Genomic DNA, 24,317 nt, shown 5'->3' with positions numbered 1-24,317 from the left:
TTTCTGAAGAAAGGGTCTTAAAATGTTAACAGGCCTGCGGGCCAGAAGATGATGCAAATCACCTAAGCTTTTGCATATGATAAGTTTGCAGGAAGAAAGCCTGGCTTGCTGCATGACTCTACCTCTTCCCCCATTATCCTCTATGCATAACTTAAGGCATAAAAACTACTTTGGAAAATAAAGTGCGGGCCTTGTTCACCGAAACTTGGTCTCACCATGTCATTGTCTCACCTTCTGGCTGAATTATTCAGCCTCTTTTCTCCCCTGAATTTCCTCACTGAGCTATCCTTATTTCAGCCTCTTTTCTCCCCTGAATTTCCTCACGAGCTATCCTTATTCTATTACTGTTTATATCCTTAATTAAAGTTTAATTAAACGGTTGTTTCCTGATCCTCGCCGACGCCGTCCCCGCTTCGAATTCCCTGGATCCACCGGGCTGGACCCCGGCACCCACCCACTCCAGTATTCTTGCCTAGGAAATACCATGGACAGAGCAACCTGGCAGGATGTGGTCCATGGGGTTGCAAAGAGTTGCACATGACTGAGCAACTAACACTTTCACTAACTGAGGTTACTTAATTTTTACAGTGCCTTTGAGACTGAAGAAGCATGGATTACCTAAGTGAACGTGAAAATGTTAGTCACTCAGTCATGTCCAACTCTTTGCGACACCATGGACTGTAGTTTGCCAGGCTCCTCTGTCCACGGAATTCTCCAGACAACAATATGAGAGTAGGTAGCCATTTCCTTCTCCAGGGGATCTTCCCAACCTAGGGACCAAACCTGGGTGTCCTGCATTGCAGGTAAATTCTTTATAGGTGGTGAGGAGATACCCCTCGTCCAAGGTAAAGAGCAGTGGCTGCGCTTTGCTGGAGCAGCCGGGAAGAGATACCCCACGTCCAAGGTAAGAGAAACCCAAGTAAGACGGTAGATGTTCCGAGAGGGCATCAGAGGGCAGACACACTGAAACTGAGAGGGTAACAGGCAGGAAGGCCAGGGGTCTCCAAATAGAGGAAATATCCTGCAAGTGTCAGACATTTTTATCTCTCTTAAGCGGCAGGAGGAAACAAACTAGCAATATTTTTTCCTTCTCTATACAAATTTAAAGGGAGGTTTCTCTTAAAATATTGTGTTGCCATAATGACACCCGGCTTCACCTGAAGTTAGCTATTCTCGAGTCTAGAGATAACCAATTTCTTTTTCTTATGGAAATGTTTGTCTTAAGCTATGCTAATGTACTATGCCTTTACCCCAAACTCTGTCTCCAAGTCGTTCCGCCTCTTGGCCCAGAACCTACTTGACAAACCAGTATGGATATTGTTCCCCTAATCTATGTAAATGAAACTATTTGTATGGTGGTCTGCCCTTCTTCAAGATTCAAGTTAATCATTTTATGGCCCAGGATAAACCATTTGGTGCCAAGATTATCCCAAAATACATCTTATGGGTGAGGGGCCTGGTGCCATTCTGAATTTTAAGACATTCCTTTCTTTCATTTAACAGACTGCTAGTGACTATATAACATCCAGCTAAAGACTAGCAGTGGGGTACTCTTTCTGCCCCCTTCTGATGCCTATGTCAGAAGCTTTCTCTATCTCCTTTATACTTCAATAAAACTTTATTACACAAAAGCTCTGAGTGATCAAGCCTCATCTCTGGCCCCGGATTGAATTCTTCTCCTCCGGGGGCCAAGAATCCTGGTGTATTCGCGTGATTCAACAACAACCTTTCAAAACCATAATCACAGAAAACTAGTCAATCTAATCACACAGACCACAGCCTTGTCTAAATGAAACTAAGTCATACCGTGTGAGGCCACCCACGACGGGCGGTCATGGTGGAGACGTCTGACAGAATGTGGTCCACTGGAGAAGGGAATGGAAAACCACTTCAGTATTCTTGCCCCGAGAACCCCATGAACAGTATGAAAAGGCAAAATGATAGGATACTGAAAGAGGAACTCCCCAGGTCGTAGGTGCCCAATATGCTACTGGAGATCAGTGGAGAAATAACTCCAGAAAGAATGAAGGGATGGAGCCAAAGCAAAAACAATACCCAGCTGTGGATGTGACTGGTGATAGAAGCAAGGTCCAATGCTATAAAGAGCAATATTGCATAGGAACCTGGAATGTCAGGTCTACGAATCAAGGCAAATTGGAAGTGGTCAAACAGGAGATGGCAAGAGTGAACGTCGACATTCTAGGAATCAGCGAACTAAAATGAACTGGAATGGGTGAATTTAATTCAGATGACCATTATATCTACTACTGCGGGCAGGAATCCCTTAGAAGAAATGGAGTAGCCATCATGGTCAACAAAAGAGTCCGAAATTCAGTACTTGGATGAAATCTCAAAAACGACAGAATTATCTCTGTTCATTTCCAAGGCAAACCATTCAATATCACAGTAATCCAAGTCTATGCCCCAACCAGTAACGCTGAAGAAGCTGAAGTTGAACGGTTCTATGCAGACCGACAAGACCTTTTAGAACTAACACCCAAAAAAGATGTCCTTTTCATTATAGGGGACTGGAATGCAAAAGTAGGAAGTCAAGAAACACCTGGAGTAACAGGCAAATTTGGCCTTGGAATACGGAATGAAGCAGGGCAAAGGCTAATAGAGTTTTGCCAAGAAAATGCACTGGTCATAGCAAACATGCTCTTCCAACAACACAAGAGAAGACTCTATACATGGACATCACCAGATGGTCAACACCAAAATCAGATTGATTATATTCTTTGCAGCCAAAGATGGAGAAGCTCTATACAGTCAGCAAAAACAAGACCAGGAGCTGACTGTGGCTCAGACTATGAACTCCTTATTGCCAAATTCAGACTTAAATTGAAGAAAGTAGGGAAAACCACTAGACCATTCAGGTATGACCTAAATCAAATCCCTTATGATTGTACAGTGGAAGTGAGAAATATATTTAAGAGCCTAGATCTGATAGAGTGCCTGATGAACTATGGACTGAGGTTTGTGACATTGTACAGGAGATGGGGATCAAGACCATCCCCATGGAAAAGAAATGCAAAAAAGCAAAATGGCTGTCTGGGGAGGCCTTACAAATAGCTGTGAAAAGAAGAGAAGTGAAAATCAAAGGAGAAAAGGAAAGATATACCCATCTGTATGCAGAGTTCCAAAGAATAGCAAGAAGAGATAAGAAAGCCTCCCTCGGTGATCAATGCAAAGAAATAGAGGAAAACAACAGAAAGGGAAAGACTAGAGCTCTCTTCAAGAAAATTAGAGATACCAAGGGAACATTTCATGCAAACATGAACTCGATAAAGGGCAGAAATGGTATGGACCTAACAGAAGCAGAAGATATTAAGAAAAGGTGGCAAGAATACACAGAAGAACTATACAAAAAAGATCTTCACAACCAAGATAATCAAAATGGTGTGATCGTGAAGTCAAGTGGGCCTTAGAAAGCATCACTATGAACAAAGCTAGTGGAGGTGATGGAATTCCAGTTGAGCTATTTCAAATCCTGAAAGATGATGCTGTGAAAGTACTGCACTCAATATGCCAGCAAATTTGGAAAACTCAGCAGTGGCCACAGGACTGGAAAAGGTCAGTTTTCATTCCAATCCCAAAGAAAGGCAATGCCAAAGAATGCTCAAACCACTGCACAATTGCACTCATCTCACACGCTAGTAAAGTAATGCTCAATTGAGCATAATTGAGTAATGCTCAATTCCCCAAGCCAGGCTTCAGCAATACGTGAACCGTGAACTTCCAGTTGTTCAAGCTGGTTTTAGAAAAGGCAGAGGAGCCAGAGATCAAATTGCCAACATCCGCTGGATCACAGAAAAAGCAAGAGAGTTCCAGAAAAATATCTATTTCTGCTTTATTGACTCTGCCAAAACCTTTGACTGTGTGGATCACAATAAACTGTGGAAAATTCTGAAAGAGATGGGAATATCAGACCACCTGACCTGCCTCTTGAGAAACCTATATGCAGGTCAGGAAGCAACAGTTGGAACTGGACATGGAACAACAGACTGGTTCCAAATAGGAAAAGGAGTACGTCAGGGCTGTATATTGTCACCCTGCTTGTTTAACTTCTATGCGGAGTAGTACATCATGAGAAACGCTGGACTGGAAGAAACACAAGCTGGAATCAAGATTGCCAGGAGAAATATCAATAACCTCAGATATGCAGATGACACCACCCTTATGGCAGAAAGTGAAGAGGAACTAAAAAGCCTCTTGATGAAGGTGAAAGAGGAGGGTGAAAAAGTTGGCTTAAAGCTCAACATTCAGAAAACGAAGATCATGGCATCTGGTCCCATCACTTCATGGGAAATAGATGGAGAAACAGTGGAAACAGTGTCAGACTTTATTTTTCTGGGCTCCAAAATCACTGCAGATGGTGACTGCAGCCATGAAATTAAAAGACGCTTAGTTCTTGGAAGAAAAGTTATGACCAACCTAGATAGCATATTGGAAAGCAGAGACATTACTTTGCCAACAAAGGTCCGTCTAGTCAAGGCTGTGGTTTTTCTAGTAATCATGTATGGATGTGAGAGTTGGACTGTGAAGAAGGCTGAGCACCAAAGAATTGATGCTTTTCAACTGTGGTGTTGGAGAAGACTCTTGAGAGTCCCTTGGACTGCAAGGAGATCCAACCAGTCCATTCTAAAGGAGTTCAGCCCTGGGATTTCTTTGGAAGGAATGATGCTAAAGCTGAAACTCCAGTACTTTGGCCACCTCATGCGAAGAGTTGACTCACTGGGAAAGACTCTGATGGTGGGAGGGATTGGGGTCAGGAGGAGAAGGGGATGACAGAGGATGAGATGGCTGGATGGCATCACTGACTCGATGGACATGAGTTTGAGTGAACTCCGGTAGTTGGTGATGGACAGGGAGGCCTGGCGTGCTGCGATTCATGGGGTCGCAAAGAGTCCAACACGACGAGCGAGTGAACTGAACTGAAACTTTCTGTGAATTTCCTAGACTGCTCTATAGAAATCAGAGTACATCCCTTGTAAAAGCAAGCGAAACCCCGCCCCATCCTTGGAGCCTGAGAACTTGGTTTCCCTCAGCTTGTGGAAAAAAGGGAAGTGAGTTCTGCTTTGACCAGAGGCAAGTGTGGTGGCAGCGGAAACTACATCACCCAGAAGTCTGTACGGTGCGAGGCGGCTGTGACTGAGCCAGTGAAAGCTTAGGAGAGGCGGGCGTATGTGCTTGCGCACTGCGTTGGGGCGGGACTTCCGGCGTTTTCTCTCGTAGTCTCTTGGAGGCTCTTCGGTGTTCACCAGCTACGGCCTTACCTTAGCCCGCTGAGCGGTGAGGTGACCTAGCGGAAAAGCGGGAGGAGACAAGTTGTCTCCGCTATTCAGAATCGGCTCTGAGGCCCTTTGAGCCCGTAGTTGTCGGCGGTGTCCTCCTTCCTGCCCCACTCGCCGCATCTCCTGGCCCAGCTCTTCCCACCGGCCAGTGACCGAGGTCGGCGCAGGTGGGTGCTGTGTCTCCGGGCCCCCACCTGGCCCGACTCCGAGTCCCAGATCCGGACGGAAGGGTGCCCGTTCAGGTCCCTGCCGGTCAGCCCCAGAGTCCAGAACTGAGGGCGGCCTTGTGAGGGGTCGCCCTTGTGAGGGGTCGCCCTTCAGCTAGTGGACCGGGCTGAGGGAGAGAGTTCCCTCTTGGGCGACGGTGCAGGGCTTGCAGGTCCTCCCCTAGTCGGCAGCCTTGGGGAAACTTGGGGTCACTTTTTTCTGGGACAGAAGGGAACGGAGTGCCTCACCTGAAATGGCAGCCTGAGCAGGTGCGAGCCATGGAAGGTTGTTGTGAAGGAGGCGGGACTGGGAGAACCGTGTCCAGAGTTAGAAGTTGGGAGAAAAGAATGCGAATGGAGGCAGGAAGAGTGGGAGGTGCTATAGACCCCAGGAGAATTTTGGGAGAGGCTGGGCCAGGGAGGTAGCGGGACATTGGAGATGGGATAAGACTCTGGGTAGGTTTCTTCAGTAGAGTCTACAGGACTTTCTGATGCTCCTTGTGTGGCCAGGAGGATGTGGACTGGCCCAGCATGGCGTGGGAATCAGATTGAGGAGGGGGTCATAAGCTTGTTGCCTGAAATGGGCCCTGTGGTGAGGGAGGGGAGGGCTCAGAGTAGGAGGGCAGGACGTGAATGCTGGGTGCCGGCATCCCTCATGCTACTTCCAGGAAAGAGCATACCTGTCTGAGGAGGGATTCTGGCCTGTGTCTTCAGGGTAAAGAGCTTCACGTCTGTGGGGCCTGCTGTGGGTGCTGGAGTGGATTCTCCACTGGCAGGCTCTGCCGACCCTCACTGCCTCCCCGAGGGAAGGAGGGAAAGATCAACCAGGCTGGTGGGGCCAGTGGGTCCTAGACCCACCTCACCCCTCACCTCACCCCTCAGGGCAGGAGGGATGAGACTCTGCTTCAGTCAAGGGCTCCCAGCAAGCTCCCTTTTGAGGATTATTTACTGAGTAGACCTGCTTGCTGAATGGACTAGTAGCTGACCTGCCTGCTCAGCCCCTCCCAATGACTCATTAACTTAAGAATGTATGAAAATTAACCAAGAGTTAATCAATATTCCTCTAAATACACACACAGGCAATTAGAAATGAACCTGTTCACTCAGTTAAATCTTTGTGAACACTTTGTAATTGGCTTGTCATTGCTTTACCTCTATATATTTGCTTACAAGGTAAAGTTTTATGTATGACATCTTCTGAGATCCTAAAAAAATGTGAAGACCCCAAATTTCAAAACTATACCACTTCAATTGCCTGAAAATACATATAAAACTATCTTATGGACAGTCATAGCTGATACATGGTATGTCCTCCTAACATTAGATACCAATATGAGTCTTCTGAGGTTGGAATAATTCTTATCTTCAGTATTTTCTTTTGCCTGAAGTTCAGGGAGGCTCAGTCCTTCTCCAGGGACACCTGGTAAGAGGCAGTACTGTTTGCTGACATGCTCAGTCGTGTCCGACTCTTCGCGACCCCATGGACTATACAGTCTGTGGAATTCTCCAGGCCAGGATACTGGAGTGGGTACCCTTTCCCTTCTCCAGGGGATCTTCCCAACACAGGAATCAAACTAGGGTCTTCTGTGTTATAGGCGGATTCTGTACCAACTGAGCTATCAGGGAAGCCTGAGCCTAGACTGACAGGCAGAGGTCCTGTTACACCAGGGCCAGGGAGAGGTGGAGGTCCAACTCTGCTGTAGGATTCTAGTACTGTTGTCCACGTCTCATGAAGTCTTTCTTCCCCCAGGGCCCCATGGCAGTGGTAGAGATGCTCATGAGTCCTGTACAGGTGAGTCGTAATTATCAATCTGATAGTTTTATCATCCTGATATATATGCCCTTGAGGAATGGCAGTGTCGCAAGACTTCTATCCCTATTTTCTGTCTTACATCTGTAGACCATGTGCTCTCACCATGCCCAGGATCCTATATTTAGTCCTGTGTTATATATTTGTCAGCAGTTTCATTGCTGACAGCTGATGGGGGAAGGTGTAGCAGGGAGCCCTGGCCACAGGATTTAAAATGTCCAGACAGTTGCTCATGATACTGAGGTGGAATATGCAGGGAACTGTTGGTTCTGTCATATCTGTGAGAATGGGGTGCTGGGACAGGGGTGCACAGGTATCAGGCCTTGACTGATAGCCTGAGGTCCTGGTTCTCTAACCCTCAGGTTGACGGCAGGTAGGGAAGGTTTGAAGCAGACCAGGAAGGTGCCATGTCTCAGATTTTAATAGGCTCCCTCTGACTGCAGAGTAGAAGACAGACTAGGTATGCATGAAGGCTGGGAGATATGAGGGGAATTTCTGCAATCATCCATGTGCTTGTTTGTGGGGGCTACACCTGAGTGGTGGCTGTGAAGGTAGGGATAGAACTGCCCATTTTTTTTTTTTTTAATGTTGTTTATATTTTAAATTGAATATATTTTATCATATTTTATATTTTAAATTTTATATTTATCATGTATTTTAAATATTATATATTTAGGTGGTTTACAATGATGTGTTGTCCATATTTTATGTAATGGAGAATGAGGTACTCAAGGAGGTAGGCTGATAGGAAGAATCAGGAAAGACCCCAGGTTTCTGGCTTCATTAGGAAGGATGGATACCTCATCAGCTAAAATGAGGAAGCAGCTCTAGTTGTAGGGAGAATTTCCAAATGGAATAAGAAGAGTTAGTTTTTGTCCATGTCACAGATGTTCCAGAGATTCCCAAGGGGAGGTATCCCAGAGTTGTCAGGAAGGTGCAATCCCACAAGTGAGATGCAGTGAGGAGGAGCGTGAACAGTTGGCCCTGAGCCCTGGCACTGAGCTTATAAAGACAAGGACAAATCTGAGTTTGTCTGAGGGTCAGCATCTGGGGGAGAGACCCCAGGGAATCACTTTTACACAGAGTCTGGGTTTCACAGGAAGGATCCAAGGTGGAGACAGCCATGGCATCGGATCCTTGGGTTGGACTAAGCTGCAGGTAATATTTAGGCGGTATCATTTCTAGTTGGTGTTGGGGATGCCATTAGAGGACAAGGAGTGAGGATGAAGGGCCTGAGTAGTAGGTCTCTGGGTTGGATACCTGGTTGGTGGTGATGGGCATCACCAAGACAGATGAGGAAGCAAAGTGTCTGTGTGACAGCAGGGTGTAGGTGTGAGAAAGTCTTCAGGCCAGTGCAGACAGGAGATGGATGTTGAGGATGGAAAAGGAATTAGCTGAGAGAGTCTCTAGACCTAGGGTGCAGTGGGAATGTGACTGGAGAGGTCTGTGTGCCTGGGCTTCACGTGAAGAGAGAGAAAGGTGTTGACTGCTTGTGGGACAGTCCTTGCAGTGCAGAAGAGGGAAAGAGCTAAGGGGACATGAGGTCTCATGTAGGTGGGATGGCTAGAGAGGAAGCAAAAAACAGGGCCCTCTGGGGAGAGCTTCTGGGGTGTGCCTCCAGGGCTTGGGGTGGGCCCTGGCCTTAGAGGACTTTGGTGTTCAGGGGCAGGACTGGCTGCGTTAAATGTTGGATGCATTTGCCATTCACTGCCTGGACTCCATGTGCAGAGCGCCCTGTAGGAGGTGAAGGAAGTGCCTGTGGTGTCTGTGGTGGGGTGGGTGTGGTGCTGTCACCATGGAGGGGTTAGAGTTGTCAGGAAGGTGCAGTCCTACAAGTGAGATGCAGTGAGGAGGAAAGTAAACAGTTGGCCCTGAACCTTGGCACTGGGCTTATAAAGACAAAGACAAATCTGAGTTTGTTTGAGGGTCAGCATCTGGGAGATGGATCCCAGGGAAATTGTCCAGCAGGAGAGGGGTAGGGCCATGCATGGCAGTCCACAGCCTACATGGTGGTTTGTTTTCTGCTGTGTACTGGACACAGGGATCCATGGTCATGAGGAGAGAGCAGGCACTGATGCCCTTAGGACGTATCTTGAGGGTGGGACATGTGGGAGGAGGCTGAGTGGGGACAGATGCGTAGGGGGAGGGTGAAGGTCCTGGAGAGGGATGTGCATCAGTGGTTGTACCCAGGGGATATTAACTTGTAGAAGTGAGTGAGTGGTGATGAGTGGTGACACAGAGAGGCCAATGACATTTCAAGCAAGTTTCATTGCTTACATTTCCCGAAAGGAGACACACTGTGTAACCCAGGGTCATGTGGGGAATCACCATACTTGGTTAGCAGGTGCAAGCACCAGCTTGAGGAAACCAGTGGTCAGAGCCTTTTTTGGATTTTCAGGAGAAATGTGGGGAGGGTTGGACAGAAGGCTTAGGGATGAATAGTTTGGATAATTCTGTGTACCTGGAGTACAGGAGCTGTCTCTAGCTGTCTGGTACCTGGCTCTGGACTGATTTAGGGCAGGGGAAATACTGATCTGGTGAGTGAGAGTTAGTTCAGGAGTTGGTTCAGAGTATGAACTCTGGAAGCAAGGGAGATGTGAACAAATTTGGCCTTAAGTTTAGCCCTGTAATTAATGGATGGCAAATAGATAAATACAGAATCCACAAAACTAAGTTAAAACAGGAAGCTGTTCATGAACCAGACACTTTTGATTTTGGCAGGACTGTGTGGTCTTCGAGGACGTGGCTGTATATTTCTCCCAGGAGGAGTGGGGCCTCCTTGATGAAACTCAGAGACACTTGTACCATGCTGTGATGATGGAGAACTTGGCACTCGTGACCTCCCTGGGTAAGCTCTGCACACTCACCCAGTGTTCTGGGCTGCACTCTGTTCTACCCCTTTTCCCAGGGGCAGCTCTGTGCTCCCCACATTGAGAGCTTCCTTTCCTGGTTTCCTAGTACATGTGCTGTTGGTGCTGGGGCTGGACCATGTGTGCGGTGTCACTGTTCTCCCGCAGAGCCCTGTCTCTCCCATGCTGAGAACTTGCACTACAGGGCTCAGAGTCAGAAATCTAAATTTTATCTGAGACCCGCTCTGACCTGGCTTGTCCCTGGTAGGTGATCAGACTAGATGCTTGGACTCTTGTTGCCCCAGGCTTTCCCCTCCTCTTGCTGACATTTCTTTCAGGCACCAACCAAGATACGAATTCTGGGACCATTATTGCTTCTGCAGTCTCTCGTATGAAGCTGTTAGAATTTTAGCATGTCCGATGCCCTGTGTTGAATTTCTGGACATGTGCTGGCCCCTCCTCTTTCTGTCTTTCCTGTAGGACTGGCGTCTTCCTAATGCCACATCGGTGCTCACCTGGTGCAGGAGGGAGGACCCTGGGTGCCTGATAGTGTGGTCTTACTGCATCTGTGGCAGAAGACACTCAGAATTACCCGAGCTCAGTGTGCAGTCCTGGGAAATGGTGCCATGTCAGAACTGGGGGCTTGTTCTGTGTTCACCATGGATTGATGCTATGACCGCTGGCCGTACCTCATTTCTTCCTTTTCTTCTCAATTTTTATTTCTTCTGTCAGCCTCCAGCCACACCTTTGTGACCCTCACTTGCCACATGTTCCATATCACTGCTTTATATACAAGATATCCTGAGGTCTGCATGTATAGATCCTTAAATAGTCTAGAACTTTAGCATCTCCTTTGTATCTGATGTTTCAAGGTCTGGGCACCATCTTTGTCACAGGGCTCACCTGTCACCCACAGCCATGGGTGTGGTGGAGGCCCTTTGCAGAGGACTGATTTGGAGGCCTGCTCTGGTCTGAATGTTTGTGTCTCCACACATTCCATATGTTGGAAACTTCATGCCCAAGGTGACAGTATGAGGAGATGGGGTCTTTGGGGTGATTAGGTCATGAGGGCAGAGCCTTTAAGAATGAGGTTAATGCCCTTTTGAAAGGGGACCCCACTGAGACTTCCCTGGTGGTCCGATGGTTAAGACTTCGCATTTCCTATGCAGAGTGCCTGAGTTAGATTCCTGGTGAAGGAACTAAGCTCCCACATGATATGCAGCTCAGCCCAAAAGATTAAAAGAGAAAAAAGGAGGAGACTGCACAGAGCTTCCAGGCTCCTTCCACCATGTGTGAGGACGCAATGAGAAGTCTGTGACCTAGAAAAATGCATATGGGCTCTGGGTTCCATCCTCTAGAAATGTGAGAAATAAACTTCTGTTCATTACAAGCCAGTCAGCTTATAATTTTATCATAGCATCCCGAATGGACTGAAAGAGTAACTCTTCCTTCAGTCTTTACCTGTTGACAGGACTGTGGGAGCTCCCCAGGTCCATCTCTGCACAGCAGATCTTCTTCTCTCTGGCTCTGATCTTGGGTGTGTGTGACACACATATTTTTGATGGGGCTGTCCTTTCCATCAAAGTCAACATGCACTTTACCAGCATCTATCTGGTTACAGGTTGTTGTCATGGAGCCCAGGGTGAGGAGGCCTCTTCTGAGCAAGGTGTTTCTATAGAGACGTCAGAGGTCAGGACTGCAAAGCCAGATCCATCCTCCAGGAAGGCCCAGTCCAGTGACATGTGTGACCCACTCTCCAGAGACCTTTTACCCCTGCCTGAGCATGACAGAATGTACCCTGATGAAGGACTGTACATTTGTGGAGCAGACCTTTTCCAGCACCAGAAGGAGATTAGAGACGAACTTTGCCGAAGGGCTGAGGGGCAGCCTTCATTTGTGTCCAACAGCAGTGTTCACACAGGAGAGAGGACCGTGACCTGCAGCAGAGATGGGAAGCCCTTCCTGGGCAGCACAGGCCTTCTGCAGCAACTGGCCCCTTGTGGTGTGGGGCAGCCACATGGGGACACTGAGTGCCAGGAGGCCTTTGGTCATGAACAAAGTGGTTACAGGTGCACTCAGTGTGAGAAAGCCTTCAGCCGAAAACAGATACTTGTTGAGCACCAAAAAATCCACACTGGAGTAAGGCCTCATGAGTGCAGCATATGCGGGATGGCCTTCATTAGAAAATTTCACCTTGTTCAGCACCAGAGAATCCACACTGGAGAAAGGCCTTTTCGGTGTGGTGAATGTGGGAAATGTTTTAGGTACAACTCCACGCTCGTTAGTCATCAGCGAGTTCACACTGGATTAAGGCCTTATGAGTGCAGCAAATGTGGGGAATTCTTCAAGTACAATGCCAACTTCATGAAACATCAGAGAAAGCACAATGGAGAAAGGCCTTTTGAGTGCAGAGAATGTGGAAAATTCTTTAGGTATAACTATAGACTGATAAGACATGGGAGAGTTCACACTGGAGAAACTCCTTATAAGTGCATTGAATGTGGGAAGTTTTTCAGATACAGCTCCACATTCATTAGACACCAGAGAGTTCATACTGCAGAAAAGCCTTATAAGTGTAATGAATGTGGGAAATTCTTTAGGTACAATTCCACACTCATTAAACACCAGAGAGTTCATACTGGAGAAAGGCCTTATGAGTGCAGTGAATGTGGAAAATTTTTTAGGTACACATCCACCCTCATTAGACATCAGAGAGTTCATACTGTAGAAAGGCCTTATGAGTGCAGCTTGTGTGGGGAATACTTTAAGTACAAATCCAAACTTATTAAACATTGGCAAAATCACACCGGAGAAAGGCCTTATGAGTGCAGTGAATGTGGGAAGGCCTTTAGGTACCACTGCAGACTCATTAGACATAAGAGAGTCCACAGTGGAGAAAGGCCTTATGAGTGCAGTGAGTGTGGGAAATTCTTTCGGTACAACTCCAACCTCATTAAACATTGGAGAAATCACACTGGAGAGAGGCCTTATGAGTGCAGAGAATGTGGGAAAGCCTTTAGCCACAAGCATATACTTGTTGAGCATCAGAAAATCCATACTGGAGAAAGACCTTACGAGTGCAGCAGATGTCACAAAGCCTTCATTAGGAAGTCCCACCTTGTTCATCACCAGAAGATTCACACTGAAGACACTATGAGTGCTGTGAATGTGGGGAACTCTTTAGATACAACTCCAACCTCATGAAGCAGAGTTCAGTGGTAGAGACCTTATGAAGGGGCCTGCTGTATAGCACAGGAAACTATATTCAATATCATGTAATAAGTTATAATGGAAAAGGATCTGGGAAAGAATTTTATATATAAACTGAATCATTTTGATATATGCCTGAAACACTATAAATCAACTATACTTCAGTTAAAAAACAAAATACCGTATAAGTACAGAATCTATAGTAAATGAGGTACTACTCCAGACTCCTAACTCATAGGTGCTGGAGAAGCCCCTGTGAGTTATGCTGGGCTATGTTCACTTCTGAGTACAGCAAACATGGAAGTTGTTTTGGTACAGCTCCCCACTTTAGACATCAAGAGTTCATACCAGAGGCAAACCTTTGCAGTGAATGTAAGTTCTTAGCTTAAGCTGCGACCCGGTTACACGTCAGTGATTTCACAGTGGAGAAAGGCCTTAGTGCAGCAGTTGTGGGCACATGTTCTGCCGAAACTGCGACCTCATTCAGCACCAAAAAGTTCACACCAGAGGGAGTATTGCAAATGGGGAAAGATTAGCAAGTTGCTCTAATCTATCCCTGAGAATGTCTTTTTTTGATGGTGTAAAATATATCTAACAATGCTGGGCTTCCCTGGTAGCTCAGCTGGTAAAGAATCCACCTGTAATACAGGAGACCCCGATTTGATTCCTGGGTTAGAAAGCTATGCTAGGGAAGGAATAGGCTACCCACTCCAGTATTCTTGGGCTTCCCTGGTGGATCAGCTGGTAAAGAATCTGTCTGCAATGCAGGAGACCTGGGTTCAGTCCCTGGGTTGAGAAAATCCAGTGGAGAAGGGAAAAGCTACTCACTCCAGTATTCTGGCCTGGAGAATTCTATGGACTATATAGTCCATGGGGTCGCAAAAGAGTTGGTCATGACTGAGCGACTTTAGGGCTTCCCTGATAGCTCAGTTGGTAAAGAATCCACCTGCAATGCAGGAGACCCCGGTTCGATTCCTGGGTCAGAAGGATCTGCTGGAGAAGAGATAAGCTACCCATTCTGGCCTGGAGAATTCCATGGACTATATAGTCCATGAGGCTGCGAAGAGTCAGACACAACTGAGCAACTTTCACTTTCATATGTAACAAAATTTACCCTCTACCTTTTAATGTTCGGTGTAGTGTGTTTAAAAATTAATAGCTAGAAAAAAAAATTAATAGCTAGTTTCCAGAATTCTTTTTCATCTTGCAAAAATGAAACTCTGTACCCCTTAAACAACATCTCTCTGTTCTCCCTCCCTACCCTACCTGTCTACCTCTGTTTTACATTCTTGTCTATGATAAATTTGATTATTCTGGATACTTTGCATAAGTGTAATCATACATTTTTTTCATCTCTTTGCAGCTGGTTTATTTAGCTTAGAATAATGTCCCCACGTTGAAGCATTTGTCAGCATTTTCTTCTGTCTTGAGAAGGAATCAGAATTGACCTGCCTAAAACATGAGGAAGGGTGCTGATTGTCGATACAAGTTTGTCTGATACGATGACATTTAGAGAAACAAGAGATCCTGATTTTGTATGGAACATATATTAATAGCCTTACTGAGGTATTGGCATACTCAATTTCATTTATTAAAACTGTAAACTGTATTTTCACATAGGTGTACACAGTGGGACTATCACCAAAGTTGTGATAATGAACATGTCCATTACTTACAGAGTTTCCATTTGCACCAACCCTACCCAAGTTGCCATCTCCAGGTAGACATTGTAGTTTACATTTTCTAGAATTTTATATAAAAGAAATCCTGCAGGTATTCTTATATGAATTTTCACTAAGTTCATAAATATATTTTTTATTATATGTGTGCAAAGGAATGATATCAAATAAAAATAAGCAAGGCTCTCATGTATTAGAGGTGCATTGTTTGTAAGCAAATGTGGGTGGTTTTGTTGTTGTTCTCACTATCACTGAGAAAATGTTATTTAAAGTGGGAACTGAAGTTGAAACTAAACTGAAATTCAGTTTTGTATGAATTTTTTATGAATAAAAAATGTTGAACCTTTTGCATCATGCACAGCTTCCACTGACATTTTTCTAGATTTTCTTCTTGACTTTTCTAGTGTCCTTATCCTACATCTTTGTGTCAAAGAAGTTCTTAGGGAATTTTTGCAGTGAAATACACAACATAAACTTTATCATCTCACTATTTTAAGTGTTCAGTTTCATGATATATTGGGATCTCCAGCAAAACAACCCATCAGTGTGTGTGTGTGCATACTCATACACATGCATTTGTGTAGAGACAGAAAAAAGAAATATATATTTTTTTTAATTTATTAATTTTATTTGGCTATGCTGGGTTTTCCTTGCTGTGTGTGCTAGTTTTCTCTAATGTGGGATGGTGGTGGGGGAGTGAGGGGGCTACTCTCATTGCAGTACGTGGGCTTCTCATGCAGTGACTTCTGACTGTGGAGCATGAGCTTTAGGCCAGCGGGCTCAGTAGTCGTGGAGTACGGGCTTAGTTGCCCTGTGACATGTGGAATATACCCAGACCAGGGGTCAAGTCCGTATTCCCTGCGTTGGCAGGTGAATTCTTAACCAGTAGACTAGCACAGAAGTCCACCTTCCTGTCTTGCTCATCATGGCCCTGTCTTTCATCTTTACTTACTTTACCCTGACCTACCACAGTGAAAGTTATAAATTGGATCTAATGCTTAGGCTACGTGTGTTTGCAGAGCAGTAGACCACCTGACCTGCCTCTTGAGAAATCTGTATACAGATCAGGAAGCAACAGTTAGAACTGGACATGGAACAACAGACTGCTTCCAAATAGGAAAAGGACTACGTCAAGGCTGTATATTGTCACCCTGCTTGTTTAACTTATATGCAGACTACATCATGAGAAACGCTGGGCTGGAAGAAGCACGATCTAGAATCAAAATTGCCGGGAGAAATATCAATAAACTCAGATATGCAGATGACACCACCGTTATGGCAGAAAGTGAAGAGGAACTAAAAAGCCTCTTGATGAAGGTGAAAGAGGAGAGTGAAAAGGTTGGCTTAAAGCTCAACATTCAGAAAACTAAGATCATGGCATCTGGTCCCATCACTTCATGGCAAACAGATGGGGAAACAGTGGAAACAGTGTCAGACTTTATTTTTGGGGGCTCCAAAATCTGCAGATGGTGATTTCAGCCATGAAATTAAAAGACACTTACTCCTTGGAAGGAAAGTTATGACCAACCTAGATAGCATATTCAAAAGCAGAGACATTACTTTGCCAACAAAGGTCTGTCTAGTCAAGGCTATGGTTTTTCCAGTGGTCATGTATGGATGTGAGAGTTGGACTGTGAAGAAGGCTGAGTGCTGAAGAATTGATGCTTTTGAACTGTGGTGTTGGAGAAGACTCTTGAGAGTCCCTTGGACTGCTAGGCGATCCAACCAGTCCATTCTGAAGGAGATCAGCCCTTGGCTTTCTTTGGAAGAAATGATGCTGAAGCTGAAACTCCAGTTCTTTGGCCACCTGATGCAAAGAGTTGACTCATTGGAAAAGACTCTGATGCTGGGAGGGATTGGGGCAGGAGGAGAACGGGACGACAGAGGATGAGATGGCTGGATGGCATCACTGACTCTATGGACGTGAGTTTGAGTGAACTCCAGGAGTTGGTGATGGACAGGGAGGCCAGGCGTGCTGCGATTCATGGGGTCGCAAAGAGCCAGACACGACTGAGCTACTGAACTGAACTGAGGACACCACTTATTAGACCCGCACTGTGGATGGATGCCCTGTGTGTGTGAACGACAGCCTAGTTGTTGTTTGTTCAATCAGTCGTGTCCAACTCTGTAACCCCATGGACTGCAGCATGCCAGGCTTCCCTGTCCTTCAACATCTTCCAGAGCTTGCTCAAACTCGTCCATTGAGTCGGTGATGCCATCCAACCATCTCATCCTCTGTCGTCCCCACGATACAGCCTGGTATCTTGTGCCTATTTGGTTTGGTAGGTTTGGGGACCATCTGAAATATTGTCTCTGTACCTCTCGTGATGCATCGCCTTTCAGACGCGTGAAACCCCGCCCCAGTACTCAGAGCCTAGGGACACCCCTTCCGGCAATCCTCTGAGGCTGAACTTTGCCAGAGTTGGGCAGATAATTAGCCTGTGCTCTAGAGCTGGGGAGCCACAACTACTGAGCCCAAGCCCTAGAGGGGCCCCTTGCCAGGGCCTGGAACTCCGTAAACTACATTACCCGGAAGGCAGTGCGCCGCCTCCTACAGCACAGAACCAATGAAGCATCAGAAGAGAGGCAGTTTGGTTCTAGAGGACCGCGCCTGGGCGGTCCTTCCGGCGTCAACCGCAAGCGACTTCCTGTGAACTCAGTACACATTTGGTGAAATCGGTTCCCTGGTGGGGATCTTGGGAACCCTGTGCCGCCTTGAGGTATAGCGAGCTGGGTAGGCGCTGGTACAGCTGTCCTGAGGCGGATCTGAGGCTCGGCGTGGGCTCCATTCGGCCAGAATCTGTCTCCGTGCTGGAACAGGAGCCGCCGTGCCCGGGCCCCTCCTTCGCCTACCGACTCGGCTGGAACGGCTGCGTGGATGAGTACGATTGAGGTAAATGCTTTGACCTCTGGACCCCTCGGCCAGCGTTTTGTTTTTTGTATTTTTTTTTAATACTTTTATTTTGCTATTGCTGCGCTGGCCTTTCTCTAAGGGCGGAGAGTGGGGTCTACTCTCTGTTGTGGTGCTCGGGCTTCTCATTGCGGAGCCGGGACTCTAGGGCTTGGGCTCAATAGTTGTGGCTCCCCGGCTCTAGAGCACAGGCTAATTATTTGTGACACAGAGGGATCTGCAGCATGTGGGATCTTCCCGGATCAGGAATGGAACCCATGCCTCCTGCATGTGGACTCCAATTCTACCACTGAGCCATTGAGGCAGCCCCCTAGTGGCTCGGACGGTAGAGTTGGCTTGCAGTGCCAGAGACCCAGGTTCAATCGCTAAGTCTGGAAGATCCCTGGGAGAAGGAAATGCCTGGAAAATCCCATGGACGGAGGAGCCTGGCGGTCTACAGTCCATGGGGTGGCAAAGAGTCGGACACGACTGAGTGACTTCACTTTCAACTCTTCATTTTTTAAAAAATATTTTCTTTTTATACATAAATTTGGATGCGCCAGGTCTTCTTTGCAGCATGCAGGTTGAGGCATGTGACTGGGATCCTGACCTGGGATCCAACCAGGGACCCCTACATTGGGAGCACAGAGTCCTAGTTACAGGACCACCAGGGAGGTCCCTCAGCCAAGTCTTACCATTCTGTGGGACCTTCGTCCTTAACAGTGTTTTCTTACAAGTGTCATATATTTCTATTTATTGTTTCCCCAAATGGTTGGTTTACCACATATAGAAATATGAGGTGTGTAGAAAAAAATTGCAGAGAACCTCCTAGTAAAGTTGAATAAGCAGCTCTAAAATTAATATTCATTCTCTTCTCAAGCCAAGAAATTCGATATACAGACTCTCCTGGTGGTCCAGTGGTAAATTGTCTGCCTTGCAATGCAGGGGAGGAGGGTTTGATTCCTTGTCAGGAAATTAGGAGGCTTCCCTGGTGGCTCAGATGGTAAAGAATCTGCAATGTGGAAGGCCCAGGTTTGATTCCTGGGTCTGGAAGATCCCCTGGAGAAGGGCGTGGCAACCCACTCCAGTATTCTTACCTTGAGAATCCCATGGACAGAGGAGCCTGGCAGGCTGCTGTCTGTGGGGTTACAAAGAGCCCACACGACTGAAGCAACTTAGCACACATACACACAGGGAGCTAAGATCCCACATGCTCAGAGCAACTAAGCCCATGAGCCACAGCTACTGAGCCCACATGAGGTAACTCAAGAGTTCCTGAGCCACATGGAAAAGATCCTGAATGATGAAGTGAAGATCCCTAGTGTGGCAGTTAAGACCTGATGCAGCCAATTTAAAAGACAAAAAAGAAATGCAGTATAAATAGGATCCCGGAAGCTGCATAAATGTGGGTGTTCTAAAACAATTATCCCATCCCCCAAAAGTTACAATTTTCTTTCATGGAAGCATTTCCTTGCTTTTCTTGATAAATTTGCCAGCTATGTGGAAATTACTCAAGGACTATGGCTTACCATCACTCCGTTGTTTTAAAACTCTTTCCTGAGTGGAATCACATAAATATAATGTATTTTCTTCATCTGCACAACTTGGCATGAGTTTATCCATGTTTTCATAGCTATTCATTTATTTTCCTTTTTTGTGCAGTATTCTATAGTATGAACATATGAGGACAGGGTCCTTATAAATTCAGCTGTTGAAGCTTCTTTTGTTTTTGTTTTGTTTTGGCATTTATAAACATTGCTACTGTAGATATACCTGCCATGTCTTCTGGGATATACCCAGCACACATTTGTGTAGCGTATATGTTAAAATTGTTATTTTATCTAAATGAATGTTTCCACTTTTTAGTCTTGTTTTATTCCTTGTTACTAATTTTTTTTAATTCCTTGTCACTAATTTTAACTTAGTTCTTTGAATGGCTTGATTACACTTAATCTACCTGTAGTTAATTTTGCTACACACTTATGCATTTTTACGTTACACACCCATGTAAAGAGTTTTTGCTTTTTCAGTCATTGTACTCTTCCAATATTTATTATTTATAAGTTATTTAAATCTACTCCAGTACTATTGCCTGGAAAATGCCATGGACAGAGGAGCCTGGTAGGCTACAGTCCATGGGGTCGCAAAGAGTCGGACACGACTGAGCGACTTCACTTTTCACTTTCACTTTAAGTCTTTACTCGGGTGATATCAGAAGAGAAAATATGAAGATATCTTGTTAAAATATTTGTTATAAGGGGGACAAAGTGAATCATTTTAAAGGTAATAAGTTATAAGGCTTTGAATCCATATCAAGATGTTTTAGAATCCAAGAAGATTTACAAATGATCTCTCTGAACATTGGTGGGAAAAAACCCGTATGGATTTATCAAAGAATATGAATAAAAAGTACATGTTCTTCAATTCTGTTGTATAATGTAATAATAACTTCAAATCAGAGTTTAATATATGAATTATGTAAGCTGAAATTTTATATCCAACAATTTTTAACATAACTGTTGGGGGAATGTGTAGTTTTCTCGGTTCTGTCTTGCCACAGCAAAAATTTGAAGCAATGGATGGATCAGCGTTACAGGTTGGGGTTACAGATCCGTTTTATTTGGCAAGCAAAGAAAAATAATCCTCAAGGCTTGAGAGCAGGCCGACCCAAAAAACACGAAGAGAATAGAAGCCAGCTGTTCAATTTTGGCTCCTTTTTTATACGTTTTTTCTCCTCTCCCTGAGCCTGCCCTATGTAAATTGGGCTAGCCAGGAGGGCTATTTGCTTTGCCTGAGGTTCTCACTCCCGTCCTCAGACCTTCCTTAGTTCTATTTTCAAAGGCTTTTCCCTTCTTTGTCTTTTAGCCACTACCATTCTGGACTCCTTTTTCCTATTCTAACTACCTATCATAACCAATGGCACCCCACTCCAGTACTCCTGCCTGGAAAATCCCATGGACGCAGGAGCCTGGTGGGCTGCAGTCCATGGGGCCGCTAAGAGTCGGACACAACTGAGCGACTTCACTTTCACTTTTCACTTTCATGCATTGGAGAAGGAAATGGCAACCCACTCCAGTGTTCTTGCCTGGAGAATCCCAGGGACAAGGGAGCCTGGTGGGCCGCCGTCTATGGGGTCTCACAGAGTCGGACACGACTGAAGCGACTTAGCAGCAGCAGCAGCAACATAACCAAAGTAAACTTTGAAAGGGAAGTATAAGAACTCCTGGTCACTTGTTGTGGCCAACTACAAGTGGGAAGAAGAGGAAAATGTATTATTGACAAGGGAGAAGCAAGAAAATCAAATGGAGGTGTCAGACCTGGACATACAGGAAGACTTAATTTTGATATTTGTAGCCTCGGGTATAATAATGTAATATGACCTGCCACAACCATTTCCTCACCAGCATGATTGCTTTCGTTTTGTCTCATTGAACTTCAGTCACACTATCCTCATACATGGTACTCAAACACACTGCACATGACTGATAGACTTTTCACTTGTTTCTTCCCCTTCTGGAAAGCCTTTTCTCTAGACATCATATTACTTTATGGAAGAACTCCATAATATTTTCTGTCATCTTTTGCATGCTTTGTTTTATCCTTAAGTATTTCTCTTTGCCTTAAATATAAAATGTTTTATTCATGGATATTCTTTTTTGACTATGTTGCTGATGGAAATTAAAGTTACATGGCCCTGCTCTTCTCACAGGTTTCACATTCAGCAGAACCTTTTATGGACTCTCCACTGATGAGTGGCAGGTGTTCTGGAATGTTACGCTGCTACTCTTCCTGGACCTGGTGTCTGGAGATCCTAGAGAAACCCTAAGTCCAGATTTCCAAGTCCAGGCCAGAGGTTATATGGAGGGATTCCCTTTTTGGCAGCCAGTGGACTGAGATGTGGAAAGTTGTCCTAGGTACAGGGGTAATCCGTGCAAATGCTTGAGCCTGTGATGGGGCGGGAGTGCTTTAGGACGTGTGGGTCTTCGTTAATGTCTGGTAAGAACAGAGAGCAAGAGGGCCAGAGTCGGGCCTAGACTGCTAGCCTGAGAAGGTGAGTTTCTGTTCTGAGAATGATGGCAGATGTGGAATTTTTGGTACAGAGGGGAAAAGTAATGTGACTTAGGTTTAAAAGGCTGCCCCTGGCTGCAGAGGACTCAATAGACTGGGGAAGAGGAAGACAGGCAGATAGCAAGGAGGCTATTGTAATCATCCTGATGAGCAGTAGTTGTGCCTAGACCAGAGTGATAGATATGGAAGTAGGAGAAATATTTGGCTCCTGAATTTGTTTTTAAAGTTTTAACAGTAGACTAGATTTTATAATGTGGAGTGAGTCACAGATGACTCCAAAGGTTTTTTTCCCTTTACATCTGGAAGGGTGGTAGTGTTATCAGCTGAGATGGGGAAGTCAGCAAGCAGAATCCCTTTCTGTGAGACTGTTAGGAATTGGGTCTTGTGTTGAGTCTCAGATGTTCCAGTGACTCCTGAGTATAGGAGACCAGTGGATGGCTGAACTTGCAGATCTAGAGTGCTGGGGAGTCTTCAGGATGCCATTAGGGGACAAGGGAAGGTGGGGGGCTTTTACAAAGGTCATCAGCAGGAAGATAAGGGGCGGGAAAGTCCAGCATGTGGTCCAGGTATTTATGAGATAGTGCTTATGAAATTGATGCAGAGGAAAAGCAAAAAAGGAGACGAAGTGATGCCAAAGTCAGGCTGCTGCTTATTGACCCTCCTGTGTACTCACTAGGTTTTTGTGGTGGAATTTGGGGACTTTATGATAGAATGTCAGATGAGTTTACCCACGATCTGCCAGCTGGGTGTGGATTTTGAATGATTATTATGTGAACAAAGATTGTAACTTTTGAAGAGACATAATGTACAGTATGGAAGTGGAAACTGACCAGGGATATTTAGATCTGAATGTTGTGACTGAGGATAAAGTCAAGAACAAGGTTTAGTGGGGAATCCTTCAGAACAGGGCTAGGGAGCTGCCGGTGGAAAGTGGGTGAACAGTGGGGTTGTGTTGTATTTGTCAGGCACTTTCTGAATGTTCAGGAGATGAGGGGAAGCCGGAGACATGCCACTTTTGTGAACCAGGTGGCGGTGATCAGGGTCAGATATATAGTCCACTGAGTGATAGGCTTGTGGGGAAGGTGTGTGAACTAACTTCCTGAGGTACTAGGAGTCTGAGAGAAAGGTAGGCCTAAGTTTCTGTGTGTCTGGGAGACATGATCCTGGGAACTGTGGTTGTTGTTTTACAAGAAAGGGAAGGGGCCCTGCATGCCAGGCCCACCACACAGATAGCCTCTGTCTATCCACCTGCCTGTAGTCACTGAGAACTGTACCTAGTATGCGAGGAAGGATGAAGTGTTTTGGGTACCACTGCCCTCTATGTTAGGAAATGGGAGGATGATGATGCCAGAGTTAGGGTGGGCTGGGGTTGGTTGATTATGGGGTCCTGGGGAGAGAAGCTGCTTATGCACACATCTCTTCCCATCATCACAGGGCCCTGTGACCTCTGAGGACATGGCTGTGTACTTTTCCCAGGAGGAATGGAGGCTCCTTGATGAGGCCTAGAGATGCCTGTACCATGATATCATGCTGGAGACCTTTGTACTGGTTGCATCCTTGGGTAAGGCCCTCACCCTTGTCCCAGCATCCTGGGCAGGTATCTGACTTTCCCCTTTTTTCCAAGCTCAAATCTGTTCTCTTCATAGCTGGACCGTGGTTGCCTGTCTGGTACTGCTTCCCTGTCCTCTGTTTTGCAGGTACTAAGGCTGAGTGAGTGTGTGTCCCACCTCCTTTCACAGGTAGTCGCAATACCAGTGGCTCTGAAGTTTTCTCAGTGAAGATTGTCTAAGTCAAAAGACTTGGGATAAATTCACTGGATTCTCAGCCACTCACTGCCAGTTTGACTCAGTTGACCCCTGCATCTCTGTGCTCCAGGTTCTGCCTTGATCCAACTCCATTTCCTGGAGCCTGACTGACCAGGAATTATTGGAACCAATGTGGGACTATCTGTGGGGTCCACTTGGCTGTTGCTGCCAGACTGTCCTGTGGAGAGGTCCATTATTGCACAGCACTGGTTTTCTAACCTGTCTGAGCTCCCTTGTCCTCAAAATAGTCCCATGGTTTTATTCCTTCTGTGTCAGACACATATGTGTGATGGGGCTGCCCATTCTACCAAAATCTATGTGAAATTCCTCCTCATATCTCTAGTTTCAGGTTGTTGGCATGGAATAAAGGTCAAGCAGAGAACTTCAGAGCAGCATGTTTCTGTAGAAGTGCCACAGAGAAATACCTCAAAAATAGACCTCTCCACCCAGCCTCTCCCTGGGACATGTGTAGCCTGAATGTAGAAGGTGGTGTGTGTGTAGCTGAG

General features: G+C 45.8%; 1 protein-coding gene and 1 long non-coding RNA gene across 6 annotated transcripts; both read left to right on the top strand.

Moving 5' to 3' along the window:
* Positions 1–5,188: 5,188 nt before the first annotated feature.
* Positions 5,189–15,403, top strand: LOC147354810 (uncharacterized). 2 transcript variants are annotated; one of them, XM_086354790.1, is made up of 4 exons: positions 5,189–5,461; positions 7,251–7,292; positions 10,032–10,158; positions 11,781–15,403. In XM_086354790.1, the coding sequence occupies exons 2-4, from the start codon at positions 7,257–7,259 to the stop codon at positions 13,361–13,363; spliced, it is 1,746 nt and encodes a 581-aa protein (XP_086210916.1). In that variant the 5' UTR covers positions 5,189–5,461; positions 7,251–7,256; the 3' UTR covers positions 13,364–15,403. The 2 variants fall into 2 exon arrangements, with proteins under 2 accessions (XP_086210916.1, XP_086210915.1); XM_086354789.1 differs by lacking the exon at positions 5,189–5,461 and having other exon boundaries at positions 7,215–7,292.
* A 2,209-nt stretch (positions 15,404–17,612) lies between these two features.
* On the top strand, positions 17,613–24,198 carry LOC147354809 (uncharacterized). 4 transcript variants are annotated; one of them, XR_015146606.1, is made up of 4 exons: positions 17,648–17,941; positions 21,648–21,852; positions 23,441–23,567; positions 23,746–24,198. It is a non-coding gene; the product is annotated as an uncharacterized LOC147354809 (long non-coding RNA). The 4 variants fall into 4 exon arrangements; XR_015146604.1 differs by lacking the exon at positions 21,648–21,852 and having other exon boundaries at positions 17,613–17,941; XR_015146607.1 differs by lacking the exon at positions 21,648–21,852 and having other exon boundaries at positions 17,658–17,941; positions 24,155–24,198.
* Positions 24,199–24,317: the final 119 nt, after the last annotated feature.

The sequence above is a fragment of the Bos grunniens genome, chromosome 18, assembly GCF_055505025.1.
Source record: "Bos grunniens cultivar Pamir isolate PY7600 chromosome 18, Bosgru_T2T1.0, whole genome shotgun sequence".
NCBI classification, from domain to species: Eukaryota; Metazoa; Chordata; class Mammalia; order Artiodactyla; family Bovidae; genus Bos; species Bos grunniens.
The sequence above is the reverse complement of the archived record's forward strand: the minus strand, read 5'-3'. Positions and strand labels throughout refer to the sequence as shown.

Coding starts and splice junctions, on each gene's coding strand:
- LOC147354810 (XM_086354789.1), top strand. CDS start 7,230: ATGAAGTCTTTCTTCCCCCAGGGCCCCATGGCAGTGGTAGAGATGCTC. Junction 7,293..10,031: donor TGCTCATGAGTCCTGTACAG/GTGAGTCGTAAT, acceptor TGATTTTGGCAG/GACTGTGTGGTCTTCGAGGA. Junction 10,159..11,780: donor GGCACTCGTGACCTCCCTGG/GTAAGCTCTGCA, acceptor ATCTGGTTACAG/GTTGTTGTCATGGAGCCCAG.